At 45.5% G+C, this 15275-nt stretch overlaps 2 protein-coding genes across 2 annotated transcripts in view; one reads left to right on the top strand and one right to left on the bottom strand.

Annotated features, from left to right (window-relative positions):
• SKAP1 (src kinase associated phosphoprotein 1) overlaps window positions 1-15275 on the bottom strand; it is a 435964-nt gene that overhangs the window by 224030 nt on the left and 196659 nt on the right. The window lies entirely within an intron of this gene.
• On the top strand, window positions 6040-11249 carry LOC128330211 (uncharacterized). Its single transcript, XM_053262672.1, has 7 exons — window positions 6040-6192; window positions 6636-6659; window positions 7320-7348; window positions 8530-9132; window positions 9313-9438; window positions 9732-9962; window positions 10928-11249. Exons 1-7 carry the CDS (start codon window positions 6161-6163, stop codon window positions 11122-11124), a joined length of 1242 nt encoding a protein of 413 aa, XP_053118647.1. The 5' UTR covers window positions 6040-6160; the 3' UTR covers window positions 11125-11249.

Here is a 15275-nt window from a genome sequence, read left to right as displayed (position 1 = left end):
CCGAAAGGGGGAAGCCCTCCTTATTTTCCCCTGCTTTCTGCAGAAGAAGTTTCCTTTCTGTTACCAAAAGTTTGCCTAGCCTTATTTTTATAGCTGGATGAGAAAGGATTTACAGGGAGCTGAAATCACTGGAGCTAATTAGTTGAATGGCCCTATTATTTATCCAGGGACACGTACTACAATAATTGCTATTGCAGGTTTCAAGCATCTCCAGGATATTAATTCCAGAGCTCTCATGTCATCTCAGTACAGTAAAACTTCCAAATGGCACCCTGAAGGTGCATAATCTCATTTTAAAACTCCTTTTTCTTCTTTTTTTCTGAGGGAACTGGCAGAATCTCCTTCCATAAAAGCTGAAAAGAAGGGGAAGAACTCATAATATTTTCCTCATAAGAAAACACTTATATTTTTCTTATTATATTTCCCCCCACCAGTTCTCTGACCTTTCCTTCCCTGTTCTCACGTTTTCAATGATGGGATTGCTACAGCACACCATTTGTTTGGAGACAATATCCTCCACACTTCCCACCAAGTAACTGAAGGAGCTTCTAGGTATTTTTCTTCCAGGTCTTGACTGTCACACAGATAACCCTGATTACCTGCCCTCAGATGTGGGGAATAACTCAGTTACACACAAGCAGAACAGTAAATAGTAAACAGTGCTTCAAATCGCTCCAGAGAAATCCACTTCGAATTCTGATGATCCATAGCAATGGAAGAGATTCTCTCTAGAATTTTCAAATATGAATTCAGTGAGTCCATATTGCACATGCAAATTGATGCACAATGGATCATGGGGTTTGTAGTGTTCATGATATGAGGTGGCTAGAATCGCCCATTAAATTATCATAGAAATCTTTACTTGAAAATATGCTACAACAGAAGTTAATTCTGGGGACAACATTCTCATCTCAGGCAAACAATATTAACTCAACTGGTTTGCAACATTCAAATGTATATTCTCCTACATCCCAGTTTTTCTTACCCTTTTCTAACTGTCTCTATTATGAATTCTGTTAGATGTTATAGGAAAAAAATAAGGTGTAAAGGAATTAAATATGAATGTTGATTTTGCAATTTATCTTACAATTCTTCAACAAGATTTAAGTTCCAAGTATTTTATAAATAACCCTCAAAGCTGGATTTTAAAAACAACATTTAAAAATTTTCAGCATTCAAGAAGGTGAATATGCATTCTAAAATGTTGTTCAATTTGACTTTGCTTTCAGTGTTGTTATGTTACCGTTCTAATACATGCATTTGCCCATAACTCAGGACTAAACTACACAGTACCCGAAATCCTGCACAGTGTTACCTCAGGAAGATGTCATGGTTGCTGTGCATGTAAAAAGGCAGCCTAAGGGCTGTTGCGACTCCTTGGAACAGCACTTGCTTTGCACTACTTCTGTTGAAAACTATTTGAAAGAGAATTGCAACAGCCCACCTCCACAGCAGCCTGGAACTGCCTTTTACATGGGCAGGGGCATATCTAGGGTGGGGCAGGCAGGGCACGTGCCCCGGGCGCCACTTGAAGGGGGGCACCATTTTTTAAAATTTAAAAAAATGGCCACCAAAACCAAAATGGCCACCGTGCATGCTCAAATGGCCTCTGTGAGTCCCTAGGCCATGCCAGGCCTCGCAGAGGCCATTTGAGCATGCGTGGTGGCCATTTTGTTTTCAGCCATTTTAAAAAAATATATTTTTAAAAATGGCCACCGCACATGCTCAAATGGTCCCTGCGAGGCCCTAGAGGCCAGAGGGAGGGAGGGGAACCTTTGCAGACCCCCTCATGGCCTTTAGGAAGCCCCTCGAAGGGGCTACAGGTGAATTGTTGTTTTTTAAATTAATATAATATAAGTCACTGTACACATATTCAGATTGGCACTATGTACAGAGAATCAGGGCTTGTGAATACTGAGCTGAACCTTATGAGCTAGGATTGTATTCATTTGCTCTTACTTTGCTTCTTGTGATAAGTGAGTTAAATATGATGTCTTAATAATATGGCTATTAATGGTGAGTCTTTGAATCAGTGTGAAATCCTTCGTTTTAAGGCCCACTGGGAGTTTCTTGCTCTCTTTCTCTCATTTTAACTGTCTGAAATACTAGAATATATTCCAAGCAGTGACGCAGTTTACTCTGCATATCCTTTAATTTTTTTAAAAGTATCTGGGAAAAGTCAAATTCTCCATTTATTTTTAAAACTTAAGTAATAGTGATGCCACAGTGCATAGTAGAGAATTAGATAGGCACTTCTGTTTAGTTTTCCAAGTATACCTCCACATAGTATTTGGGTATTTCATGAGCTCCAGCATACTGAAATTTGTAGTTTCCCAGCATTTTTTGGTCTGCCTATGTCCACTGCCATATAGTTTTTGAAATATTAAAAGATTAACAAGCTTGACTTGTATTTTTCAGCTGATATTATGGTAAAGTTATCTGAAAGATGGGTGTCAGATGTTTGGACAGGGGGTCCTTGTGCATCAGAAAAATATGTTCCAAAGGGCTGTGAAACCCTCAGGGACATCTTTTGGGGACACACAGTGGGCTTCAGAGGGAAGGGGAAGTCAAAATGTTCATTTTGACTGTCATTGGACAGTCTCCCACAAGTGCAATGGAGCAGCAGCAGTCTGGATGCTGACATGGATTCACATGTGCCTTGTCAGCATTGGTATCTAGTGTCTTTATGCCACCTTTATGCATTATACATTTTGTAAACATTCCTATGGCAAAATACTGTACATGTGTTGCTACATTGTATTCATGACAGAATCATGCCATCTTCTCCATAACTGGCCATTGATAGCCCCTGATATAGTTTGATTGATTGGTCGGTCAATAAAAGATATTACAAAAACAGCATAAAATGCTAGTGCTGTTTCCTTTTAAGGAAATTGAAGTGTGCTCCTTGGACTGCCATGTAAGCATACTTGGAATCAGTGTCCTTGAAAGCATATTATGTGTACAAATAAGCCCTATTCACAAGTTACGTTCAATGCACAAATGGTACACTTCATATCTGTAGCCTGTGTTTGAGGGGCTTGTACTCAGGTCCACCTTTTAAATGAATCCATGTACAAGCACTCACAGAAAAATGTGTACATGTGTAGCATCTGTAACATCTGAACATAATCTAACATCTGAATAGGGCTATAGATATAAAGAAAATCAGAATTTATCTGATGGCATTTTCAGCTCAGTACAGAAAGGAGTGCTTACACATGCATTGTAGAATGTGGAGCTGGTTTTATCACCTTTTTGAGACAGAGGAAGCTACTTATGGATGTGGATTTTAAAACATCAGCACATGTGGTACAAGAAGTCCACATAGAGTTTTGTGACCCCTTCTTTGCATTTGTGCACCTTTTGGAAGTTTGGAACTCATGAAGCTATAAAACGAAGGGATTATTGAAAGAATAGTTGGGTGCTTTTAGATTTTATGTATTAGCCCATATGAAATATTAACATAATGGGTATTATTGGTTATTTTAATGTGTATGTATATGTGAATTTTGATTATTTTAAGGATTTATGTATTGATTTGAGTATATATATGGGTAATTCTAAAACAGTATATATTAAATATCCAGCAACTTTCATCCTTTGGTATGTTTTGAGAAAAATCCTTACAACATTAGATTGCAGTTGAATGTGTCCCCTTAATGTCTTTTTACAGATTTATTTAATATTGCATACAGCAAAGGTTTTGTGTGGGTGGGTTCTTGTGGTGCAATATAGAGTTTCTATTGGACTCACCTAGGACCTTCTTCTTTTTGTTGCCATTCTTTCACCTGAAACATGTCCTTTATTTTTCTTTATTTTTTTTGTGTGTGGAGGGACTCTTTAAAAAGTTGAAAAACTTCTGTGGAGAGGGGTGGGAAAGTTGGCCTCATGACTGTAAACTATGAGAGCAGGTCCGCCCTTCCCCGTGCCAGGGATGCACCTAGGCAATTGGAGTGCCTCCAGCAGCCACACTGCGCCTGCAACGCCTCTGTTTTTTGTTTTTTTGTTTTTGCATAATTCAAGACACCATGGCATGTGTGTGGCTGAGGGGTGGGCCAGGGGGTGAGCTGAGCAGGACTTGCCTCCCACCACCCCTGGTGGTGGTGACCAGAGTGACTATTCGGCCTGTTCATCCGGCCCAGAGGCTCTTGTTTACTGTGAGGTGCTACAGCACACTGGTGCAGTTAACATAGATTGCCACAAGCCCATGATGCCACGCGCTGGAGCGCCTCACAGTTATCAAGAGCCACTGGGCTGAATAGACAAGCCCAGCGGTCACTTCGGACAACACCGGGGGAGCAGGTAGGCAAGTCTTGCTAAGCTCACTCCCCAGCTGCCACTCCTCGCTTAAATTATACAAAACAAAAACACCAGACGTACAGTGTGGCGAGGCGGGCACAGATGGTTGCAGGAGGGCCCCCCCCCGACCATTTGGAGTCTGCCCCTGGAGGCCATGGACCAGGGCCCCAATGTCCAGGGGTAAGAGCGCCTCTGTCCCCCCCACCAACCAGTCAATCCTCAAGGAAAAACATTCTGAGCAAAAAACACTCTGAGCAAAGTGACTTTCAACAGCAACTGAGTGCTTCCGTATTTCTATGTGACACCTTTTTGCTTCCTGATAAAATAATATACTGGAGAGTAATTGCAGTGCTGTTGGTGGCGGCAGCAGACTGAGGGGCAGGAAGTGAGGGATACATACCAGCTGACAGAATGTCAACAAAACATTAAGCAAAAGCACTTCCAACAACAACATATGGTTTAACTATAGTGGCAGAAATAATAGCTGTAAGGAGGCAATCACTAGAATGCCTAAAAATGTAAGAGTAGCATCTTTAGCGGGATTCATCCATCCCCTGTGGGGCCATGAGCTACAATGGTGGGTCTTTTGAGAGGACAGAGAGGAGGTCCCTTTGTCCAATGTTCATTTTAATGTGCAGTACATCAAACTATATGCAGCAGAAACTAAGATTTTGTACAGTTGGGCCTATTGAGTTTAATAAGGATGTGGGTTGTTTCCTAAGAAGAAACAGAGGGGGTGGGGATAATTGTTTGCTTTCCATTGTGATAACCTTATACTAAAAGTACATTACAGCCTTCTGTTGCGCCCTCTCATTCTTTGTGGGCCATCTTCATTTTTTGTGCTTCCCCTCTTTCTTTGTCCTTCTTATTTCCCCTCCCTCCCACTCGGTCACTTTCGATTCATTCGCCTTTTTCCTCCTGTAAGCAAATTCTGAAGGAAGGGGATGCTTGTGGGTAGGGGTGGGCTGCAGCCGCTGCTTGTGCAGTTGGACACAAAGTTTATAATAAACCTGCATGCTTCCTCTGTAACATGTAAGAATGCAAGGGCAACAGCCGCACCCACTGCATGTCCCCAGCATCTGGGATTCTGCCTGTGCACCTGGAGGTTCTCTATAGCCATCATGACTAATAGCCACAGAGGGATCTCTCCTCCTCCGTGAATGTTTCTAACCCCCTTTCAAGCCCATCTAAGCCAGTGGTCATCACCGCATCTAGAGCAGGTGAGTTCCACAAGTTAATTGGCTTTCTTTTTGTGTATTCTGAATACACAGAGACGGGCCTCAGTGCTGAATGTGATTTAGAGGAATTTCCTAGCTAAAGGACTTCAGCAAGTGATTAGATGGAAATCTAATCTAAGTGATTAGGTGGGAAATTAGCTGGGGACATGCAATGGATGTGTCTGTTACCTTTGCCCTCTTACATGTTACAGAGGACTCATGCAAGGCTTATTATAAACTTTGTGTCCAACTGTACAAGCAGCAGCTGCAGCCCACCCCTATCCACAAGCATCCCCTTCCTTCAGAAATTGTTAACAGAAGGGGAAAGTCAAATGAATAGAAAATGACATGTGGGGAGCAGGGAGGGCAGGACTCAGATGACTCGCTCCTGGTGCTCTGACACTTTGAGCTGCACCCCCAAGACAGTGTTTGGATTCAAACCAGAGCCAGCATGACCAGTAACAGTAACTTGTGACTTCACAGTCAGCCACAGAATTCTGCTATCATGGTTCCCCTTGGAAACCTGCGAAGATTCTGCAGCGGGCTCACTTGGCAGCGTTTTAGATTATCTGAAGCATCTTCGATAAATTGGCTGTCTTCGGCTGTCAGTTTATTAGCAGCTTATCAGCTTAGTTGTCAAGATGGGTGGCTGTTGGTCATGTGTGGCCTGCAGGTAAGTCTCTGGCATGGTGGGTGAAGCAAAATCTAATGGCAGTGTGGACTTGGTTTTTAAAGATGCCCTTCTGTTGTTTTAGCCTGTCTGGGCAGAGAACTGAAGCCCAGCCTGCTGTGTTCACACGTGTTTGTGCTCCCTGTGGGAACTTCAGTGGTCACAAGTTCACCACCACTATTCACACCACACAGCTTCTCCCTGAAATGCAGGCGGCCCTCGAAGGTCACCTGCTTGGCTGATTTCCACTGTATTTCTTAAGCTTGGAGGTCCTAGACTGGTGAAGCTGTATCACTCAGGAGCTACTGGCTGGCTCCTGTGGGCCCACTTGGGGGGTTGTGGGGAAATCCTGCCCACCAGTTGAAGCTGACTTCAAAAGCGGCCCCCCAGCACCCCCATGTTATTTCCAAGAACATGCCTAACCTTTTCTTTTCATGTTCCCATAGGTCTCACCCAGAGGCAGAACCAAAGTGAGTTGCTCTCTTCTCTACCCTTGACTCCTCTTAATGCTTTTGGCTCTGGTGTGGCCAGCTGAAGGGATGGGGGGGGGGAGTGATGAGGGGGAGGTGTTCAGACATAGCCCAAACCCAGGTGTGGCATATATTGCCTCATCAAGGTGAGCCCATCTCCTTTCCATGTTCAGAATGCCAGTAATTGGCTGCTGAATCAAATGCCAATTTCATCAACTGTCCCCTTGATACCTTTGGCAGGCTGCCTCCCTCCTATTTAAAACACAAAACAGCATGTATGTGTCCCTTGGGAGGGGGGGCATTTTAAAAAGTGGGGAAACTACACTGGAGAGGGGTGGGAAAGCTGGCCTCATGACTGTGAACTACGAGAGCAGGCCCACCCCCCGCCCCGCCACAACCAGTCAATCCTCAATGAAAAATACTCTGAGCAAAATGCAGTGAGTGACATTCAACAGCAATTACATTCACTGCTCCCAACTATGGAATCATCCAAAATTAGCAGGGCCAGCTGGAAGGATTAGGGGAGAGGACATACTTGGCTGCATGTGAATTAAAATTAGAGGGAGGGCACATACTAGTAATACCCCTAGTATTACTGGGGGAGGAGATCCTCTCTTTCCTGTGATTTGCTACTAAGAATATTTTTCCTTATCTCTGCAGGGATGAAGATGAAGAGAGGGCACTGACAGGTAAGTGGATGATGAGAGTGCCTGCTTCTCCTCAGGGCTCCCCAGCCCCCCAGGGAAAGTCTCCTTGGAGAACTGTTTCTCTTAGACAATGGAGAGAGATGGGCAGACATCCATCTGATGGATGGATAGCAGGAGGGCAGGTTCAGCCACCTCTATCCTTTGCTGTTGATGCAGCCGAAAGTGTCAGAGGAGACGGGGGGGGGTGTTCTGTGAGTCACATCTAGCTATCCTCCATTCGAGGAGGAGATGGGGAAAGGGCTGTGGCAGCAGGCAGGCAGGTTTGGTCATTCTCCTTTAGAGGTTGTGCACTTTTGAAAAAGTCCTGCGAGAACCCTTTGCCCACACCCAGCCCCAAAACATCCTCTGGGTCTTTTTCTCCCTGCCTTCAAGAAGAGGAAGCTAATTATTTCCAAAGTATCTCATTTTTTTGACAATTACATGGGTCAAGATGGAATTGGAGGATCACCTGAAAACAAGAGTAACATTTCCTGGCCAATGTGCTCTGAGCTTGGTCCAAAGAGACTCTTTCTTCCTCCGACCACAGTTTTCTACCTCTAGGAGCCAGGCCCGCATTCCTGAGATCACAGCTATGTTTCCTGCTTATGGCATCCAGGCAGATTTTCAAGACCCCCCACCCCACTAGGCCAAGAGGCTGTAACTGGGGGTTGGTTCGTGAACCAGAGATAGTCCATGTCAACCATCAGCTCCCATTCTGCTCAAAGGAGAAGCTTCTTTCCTCACACAGAAGGGAGAGCCCATAGCCCAGTAGTGAAACAATTGCTTTGCATGCACAAGGTCTCCTGTTGAGACTTCATCATCTTCTGTTAAAGGATCTTAGCTAGCTAGGAAAAGGCCTCTGCCCAAGAGTGGCTACCAGCCACAGTAGGGCAAAGAGAGCCAAGAGCATGACTTGGTAGAAGGCAGCTGCACTTGTATGTACAGCAGGCAGAGCCTGGCCATTGCACTCCCTTCTGAAGTGTACTTGGTGAGGGCTGTCTTGCCAGTCAGTGCTATGCAATTACTCCTCTTCATTCCCTGATTGTTTCCTTGGGTGGCCCACCTCACCCACAATCCCAGGCTACTTCCCAGCTGGCTAACCTAGGCAGAAAAGGGAGGCCATTTCTATCAGGCCTACAAGCCACAATCATTTCCTGATTCCTGCTTTATTTCCTCTCTTTCAGGTCATCCCAGAAACCCAACCCATGTTGCACCATTTTCTGGGGGACTCCCCAATGTTTTGGGGGACACTCTGGGGAAAGAGCTCATTGAGGAACCCTCCATGCCAGAACCCCTTCCAGCACCTCGCATCACCAACAACATCCTGGGCGAAGTGCTCATTGAGGAACCCTCCGTGCCGGAACCCCTTCCAGCACCTCACATCACCAACGACATCCTGGAGGAATTGCTCACTGAGGAACCCTCCGTGCCAGAACCTCTTCCAGCACCTGGCATGACCAATGACATCCTGGAGGAAGAGCTCACTGAGGAACCCTCCGTGCCAGAACCTCTTCCAGCACCTCGCATCACCAACGACATCCTGGAGGAATTGCTCATTGAGGAAACCTCAACGCCAGAACCCCTTCCAACACCTTGCATCACCAATGACCTACTGGGGAAAGTGCTCATTCAGGATACCACAGTGCCAAGTCCTTCCATCCTCACAGACACTCCAAAGGAAGCAGCTTCTGTGTCAGAGCCCTTACTAGAGCCTTCCATTGCTGATAATTATCTTCAGCAAGAAGTAGAACTCCTCAAAGGGTTACAGCATGACTATGTCCAGCAGCGTAAGTATTGCGACACCTCAGAAACCTTTTGCATATACACCCAGCACAAAGATCAGCTGCAGTTTTGATACCCAGCCCAGATGATGGACTAAGCCCTAACACTGCCCTTTTTGCAAGTCACCAGTACTCAGCCTGGTCAGCACATACAACATTTGTTCCTTTTTGTTATCTTTGTTGCAGAACTGAGGGTTCGCCGCATTTCCCAACAGTTCCCTCGTTCTCTCCGGGCCATCAACCTGCAAATCGGACACACGCGGACAAGGCTCATCCGCAGTGAAGTTCGGCTGCAGCTGTGGGAAAGGGAAGGTATGTTCACAGCATGCCCCTGAAATTGCTGCTCGGCTAAGAATGGCTCTTTTGTTTATTTCATGTTGAAATGCTTGATTTGAGTCTGCATCTAAGGTTTCAGGGGGGAGGCCTGTGAGTGGGTTGTCAGTGCTTGCTGAAGTGTTCCTTCGTTTTCTGTCTTTCATGTGTCCAAGCTCCAGTGCCTGTAATCCAAGCAGCTTCTCAGAGTGAGCAGTGAGGGCAAGTGATGGTGGGTGTGGTAGGATGTCAGCCTTTGCAGCTGACCTCCTGCTTCTTCTTCTCTCTTGCAGATGTTCCTGCAGGCCCTGCTGCACTTCTCCAGCCCTCTGGGTCTGATTCATCATTGTCCTCTGCCTCCCTTGAGGTTGCCTCCATCCCACCCTCCACCTCCACCTCTTCCCTCCTCCTGCATCCCTCTCCACCTCCTCCTCCTTCCCCACCTCCTCTGGAGCTGGACCTCAGCAATGTGAAAGAAACTCTGCAGAGTTTGGTAGAGATGCAGGTCCATCAGCTGCGTGACTGTAAGTCTCACAGAGGCAGCACTCCATAACCTCTACCTTTTCCATCCTCATTGTGATTTTACAATCTGAAAAACTTATAGTCTAAAAACAGAGGCAGGGATACAATAGAAGAAGTAGAGGTAAGCTGAGGTGGGGGCAAGTGGGGGAAAGATGTGTATGTATTTCAGCTGCACCTCCTTAGGACCAGGGAAACCCAGGTTTGAATTCTCATCCAGTCATGAAACTCTCTGGGTGACTTTGGGCCAGTCACTTGTCCCACATCCTAACTTACCTCTTAGGGTTATTGTGAGGAAAAAAATAACCATGTATAAACCTCCCTGAGCTGCTTGAGGAAGAGCAGAATATGAATGCTAAAAGGAAAACAAATATCAGCCCTTTTGAGTTTAAGCTGAGATGAAACAGAAAACCAAGGAGGATGATATACAATTGTGCATATTGCAAATCCTTCTTATAGTGTCATCAATGTACATGGGCAAAAGTTCCCTGCCACCAGGAGCATACAGTCTAAAGTTTGGCTTTGGAGAGAGAAGTGAGGAAGAGGAGGAATGGGAGAGGAAAGCATAAGAGGCATTCAATTCAAGCCGATGGAGCTGCCTCTACTGAGGCATTACGCCAAAGGCTGCACAGTGGAGGTGGGTTTTCAGGTATCATTGGAGGGATAGGAGAGAGACGAGAGGCCACATCTGAGTGGCTGTTCCAGACCCAAGGGTCAGCGAGAGGGAAGAGAAAGAGTTGTTTTAGAGAGCAGGAGACCTCCAGGTGGCTCCTGAAGACAGAGAAGCTGGAATGGCAAAAATCAACCTGACAACGTTAGTTCACCGGGGGGGGGGGTACATAGCCATGGAGGGTTTTCAAGACAGAGAGGAGGAGTCTGTGCTGGGCATGGAAGGGGACTAGAAGTCCGTGCAGGGACTGACATGGTGGAGGACAGGCCCCTTCACCCTGTTTGTTTTCTCTCCTTCAAGGCCAAAGAGACCTCCGCAGCTGCCAGGAATGCTTACAAAGCTTCAAGGCACTGAGGGGACAATTGAGGCGGCTAAGGAGCAGACTGGCCAGGGTGGAAGCCACTATGGGGATCGTGGTTCCTCCAAGGGAGCTGGACGTTGCTGAGGAAGAAGGGGAAGGCAAATTAAAAGAGACAACTGTGCTACTATTTACATAAGTAGCAATAAAATGCTGTGTATATATTTTTTAAAAATTAAATATTTGTTTTAATAGGATGTAGAGATAGAACAGCAATAAAACTTGCATATTTATTGTTTAAAAAAATAAAATGTTTTATTTTAAAGAAAATACATTTGTCTTGCTTTGAATATTCTTTGGGTAGAGTTGGGTAAAAAGGTCTTTGGGTCAAACTCAGCTACAGAAAATACTCTCTTGGCCAGTCCACTCAGGGCCAAGAGATGTTTGAGAGGTTCAAGATGTAGCTCAAGATAGACAGTTCCTTGCCAGGAGGCTCATACAGAGCTTGTCTGCCCCAACATGTATGGCTAGGAGGCTGGATTTTGGCCCTGAAGAGGGATCTGCCCCGTGTGGAAGAGGATGGAATGGTGATGCGGAAGAGGAAGCTTGATTTAGGGCAGGGCTGCACAACTCCAGCCCTCCAGCTGCTGTTTGGCTACAGTTCCCATCAACCCTCACTACTGGCTATTGCGACTACTGGGGACTATGGGAGCTGTAATCAAACAACAGCTGGAAGGCCCAAGTTCGAGGCCAAATGTTATTCTCCAGCCCTCTTATTTTCCACCAAGAGCCAAAGCAGCAGCTGGAGGCTTAGATCCAGGCAGAGTCAAACTGAGTGACTGATTTGGCCCTGGGGGAACAGCTAGGAGGTGGCACCTCCATTTCCTTTGCAGGAAGAAAAGCCGTGGGGGTGGCTCTCTGTAGAGCATGACAGGAAAGAACCAAAAAAGGCAGCCTCCATATCAGGCCACCTCCCAGGACCTTCCAGCCTTGCTTGTACTCTGGCAGAAGAACCCAAGGAGACCACCTTTATATCATGAGAGCTCTGTATCAGACCTCCACCCAGGGCAATCCATCCCTGCTGATGCTTCAGGGAAAGAGAATGAAGAGGCCCCCTACATAGCAGGCCTCCTCCCAAATGCAGGATCAGCAATGAGATTAGACCTTTAGCTTCCAGGCTGTTTTTCTGCCGGAGAAGAGAGAAGAAGGAAAGCCTGAAAGACAGCACTTGTCAATGCAGATGTTAGATTTGATATGACAATGAAATAAGACAGCAATGCAGGGACCACTGCATTAGCTACACAACTCAGTGGTTGAATGCCTGTCCTTGACTATCTCTAACAGCCCTTAAAGATGGTCAAGTGTAAGGACAAGAATATGTTTGCTCTTGAGGCTCATTGTGCATGCACTGAGAAGAATCATTAGAATCAACAGAAAATGCCTTCTTAATGGGATACATTGGGCTGAGTGTTTGCACCTAGAACAACACATCACCATGGGAGTGCTGTGCCCATGAATGCAGTAATGCAAAGAGGTGATGTTTCAGACAAATGGTGCGCCTGATTCAGACAGCTCTAGGCAACAAGCTTGATACTCTGGCAATGATTCAGGAATATCATCCAATCTTCAATGTCAGTTTCCTTTTAAAAGTGAAGAGAGAGTTTCTGTAATCCTGACACCATTATTACATTTTATTAACATTATGCTAACTGGATGGTCATACATTGATTTTCTTAAAAGGATTCAATTTCCTGGCCAGAGTGACCAACATTTAGTTTACTAATTGTTTTAACTTAAGAGAAATAAACCGCTCCAGGAGATATGACTGTTTTGGATGCCCCTTAATAAAAATGGAACTACTATTATAGAATTTCCTTATTTTGCCAAGACCAGATGGCTGAATTTTGAAAGCACATTTAGCAAATAGTTTCTCTCTCTCTCTCTCTCACTCTCTCTTTTCTTCTGATAGTTCATATCTGTATCACTATATGCCAGCCCAGGGCCAACTCCCAAAGTAATGGGATATTTGGCCCAGGGGTCGGGGAGCCAACAAAACAGCAGCTGAAAGTCCCTTGCTGTTGCCTAGCAACTAATACACATCCCTTTGCCTTGGCTCAGCAAAATTGCCAAATCAGATCTCAACATGGATAGCACAAGCCACTGCACACCTAACCATGACAGTGCCTGCAACGAGGCAAGAAAGGATGCATCTTGTCAAGAGAAAGGCACACCACCTGCATTCAAGGGTGGAACTTGGGGGGGCAGCCAGGGCACGTGCCCTAGGCGCCACTGAGGAGGGGGCACCACACCAGTTCCTGCCACCCCCACCCGATTGCCCACCGGCCCGGCCCCAGGGCCCCTCAGCCACTTGCCATCCTGCTTGCCTTGCCCTCCGGCTCTGGCCTAGGATCCAAGCGGCCTGCAAACTGCAGAGAGCTCTTCTTCTCTCCCCACCTCTCAGCTAATTGGCAGGTGGGTGGGGCTTCCAGAGAGGCCTCCGTGTAGGCCTCCCTGAAGCCTGAACTTGGCATTCCCCCACAAGCCAGGAAGGAGACAGGATGGAAGAGTTCTCTGCAGCAGACTCTCTGCCCAGACCATCCAACACAGCTTTTGCAAGGTAGACTGTGAATTCCTTTTTGTGGTTACCCTCCCCCCACCCCAGGTATATAGGGATCTGCTTGCCATAGGGCTTTGATGGGTGGGGGGGAGACTGAGAAGTCTCTGAATATTTAATTTAAAACAGATTAAAAAATTTCTGGCTTTTTACTATCTAAAAAGGCCTGTTGCTTGTTTCATGGCAGAAAATTACAAAAACTTCTGGAACAAACAATATTATATTCATTCATTCATGTATAAATGCACTTATGTTCAAGTTGTTTTGCAACCCAGAAGGACTGAGTGAGAACTGTGAAGCATGTGTTGTGCTTTTATTTTATTTTATTTTTCTTGCGTGTGAACTGTTCTCCAATAACTCACAGGACTTCAGGGTACATCTGTCCAACATGTGAATGCAGAACCTCCATTCCAGAGGAGATGTGTGTTAAAGGGCTTTAAAAGCCTCATGTGAACAACCTCCTGGAATCAAACTTTACTGAATTTGTTCAAGAATTCTGAGAAAACAAACATAGGCTCACCCTGCATGGTTGAAAGTCTCCTTTGCTAATCTGCAGCGAGGAGGCTATTTTAATAATTAGTGTTTCTGGTGTGTTCTAGGCCTTAAAAGTAGCACAAATATATAGTACTCAATGTATATCACTATATATTGTGAAGTGTCTGTGTGTGTATTCAGTGAAATGTATTTCCAGGCAGCATACTTATTTTGAAATATCAGACTTAAATCCTTGGGGGCCTGGGGTGTGTGGAGGCCCTGGACCTTGAGGGGCTGGTGGCCCATTTTAAAATCTCATCTTGGCCCATTCCAACCTTGCTATGCCCCTGGCAGTCACTACACATGGGTTTCTGCACAACACCTGCACAGAAGAAACTCCCATGTAGAAAATGTGTCTCTTGTAAACTGACCTTGAATTTTCCATCCATGACTGGGATATCTGAGATTTAGAATCAATAATAAAAGAACAGCACACTGCTTGTGATGGAAAGGGGCAAATTACAAGGATTTCTTAGTTGGGCAGGGGCTTGTTTTGGCCCTGGCAGAACTTGGCTGTCTGCTCCTGTTGAAAATTCCTCTATCTAGTGTGGCAAACTAATGTATCCTCCTCCCTCCTGGTGTCAAAGTAAGCACTAGTGTGGTGAATGCACATATACCCCATCATGAGCCAACAGTCATCGTAAGACAAAGGCTGGCAGGAATCATTCACTGGTTTATAGACACACACACACACACACCCCACCACCACCTTCTTCTTCCCCTATTTTGCTAGTGGCTATTTGGGCAGGTGATCCTCTAGTCTAGGACAAAGTCATGTTTTTTAAAAAGCATGATATGAGACAGAGAAAATGACACTTGGAATCCTCACATAACTCCTGACTGTTGTTCTAAGTCTTTTACAGAGATGGCTCATATTTTCAGGTTTTGATCAACAACCATGCCTAGATGGTACAGTGTTCCTTTTAACAGGGATTTCCAGATATTGTTGACTACAAGTCCCATCATTCCTGTTTGGACAAGGGCGCAATTTCAGTGCTTGCCCTAGGCGCTCTTTTCCCTAGATACGCCTCTCTACATGGGCAGCAGCCTCAGCAGCTTCCTTATCCCAAGGTTACATTGCGCAAAATGTTGGCCACTATCTTAAATCTGTCATCAACAGGTAGACTTAAAGCAGACAGTGGATGGTGTAGAATCCAGAGGAAAGAGTTGTGGTAGGAAGGATAAGACAGTGGAGTTGAATA

The sequence above is a fragment of the Hemicordylus capensis genome, chromosome 6, assembly GCF_027244095.1.
Source record: "Hemicordylus capensis ecotype Gifberg chromosome 6, rHemCap1.1.pri, whole genome shotgun sequence".
In the NCBI taxonomy this organism is placed as follows: Eukaryota; Metazoa; Chordata; class Lepidosauria; order Squamata; family Cordylidae; genus Hemicordylus; species Hemicordylus capensis.
This window is presented reverse-complemented; position numbering and strand designations above follow the sequence as displayed.

Excerpts from the sequence above, each read along its gene's own strand:
- LOC128330211 (XM_053262672.1), top strand. The coding sequence starts at position 6,161 with ATGGGTGGCTGTTGGTCATGTGTGGCCTGCAG. Across the intron at positions 7,349-8,529 it reads TGAAGAGAGGGCACTGACAG|GTCATCCCAGAAACCCAACC; the intron begins GTAAGTGGATGA and ends CCTCTCTTTCAG. Across the intron at positions 9,963-10,927 it reads GGTCCATCAGCTGCGTGACT|GCCAAAGAGACCTCCGCAGC; the intron begins GTAAGTCTCACA and ends CTCTCCTTCAAG.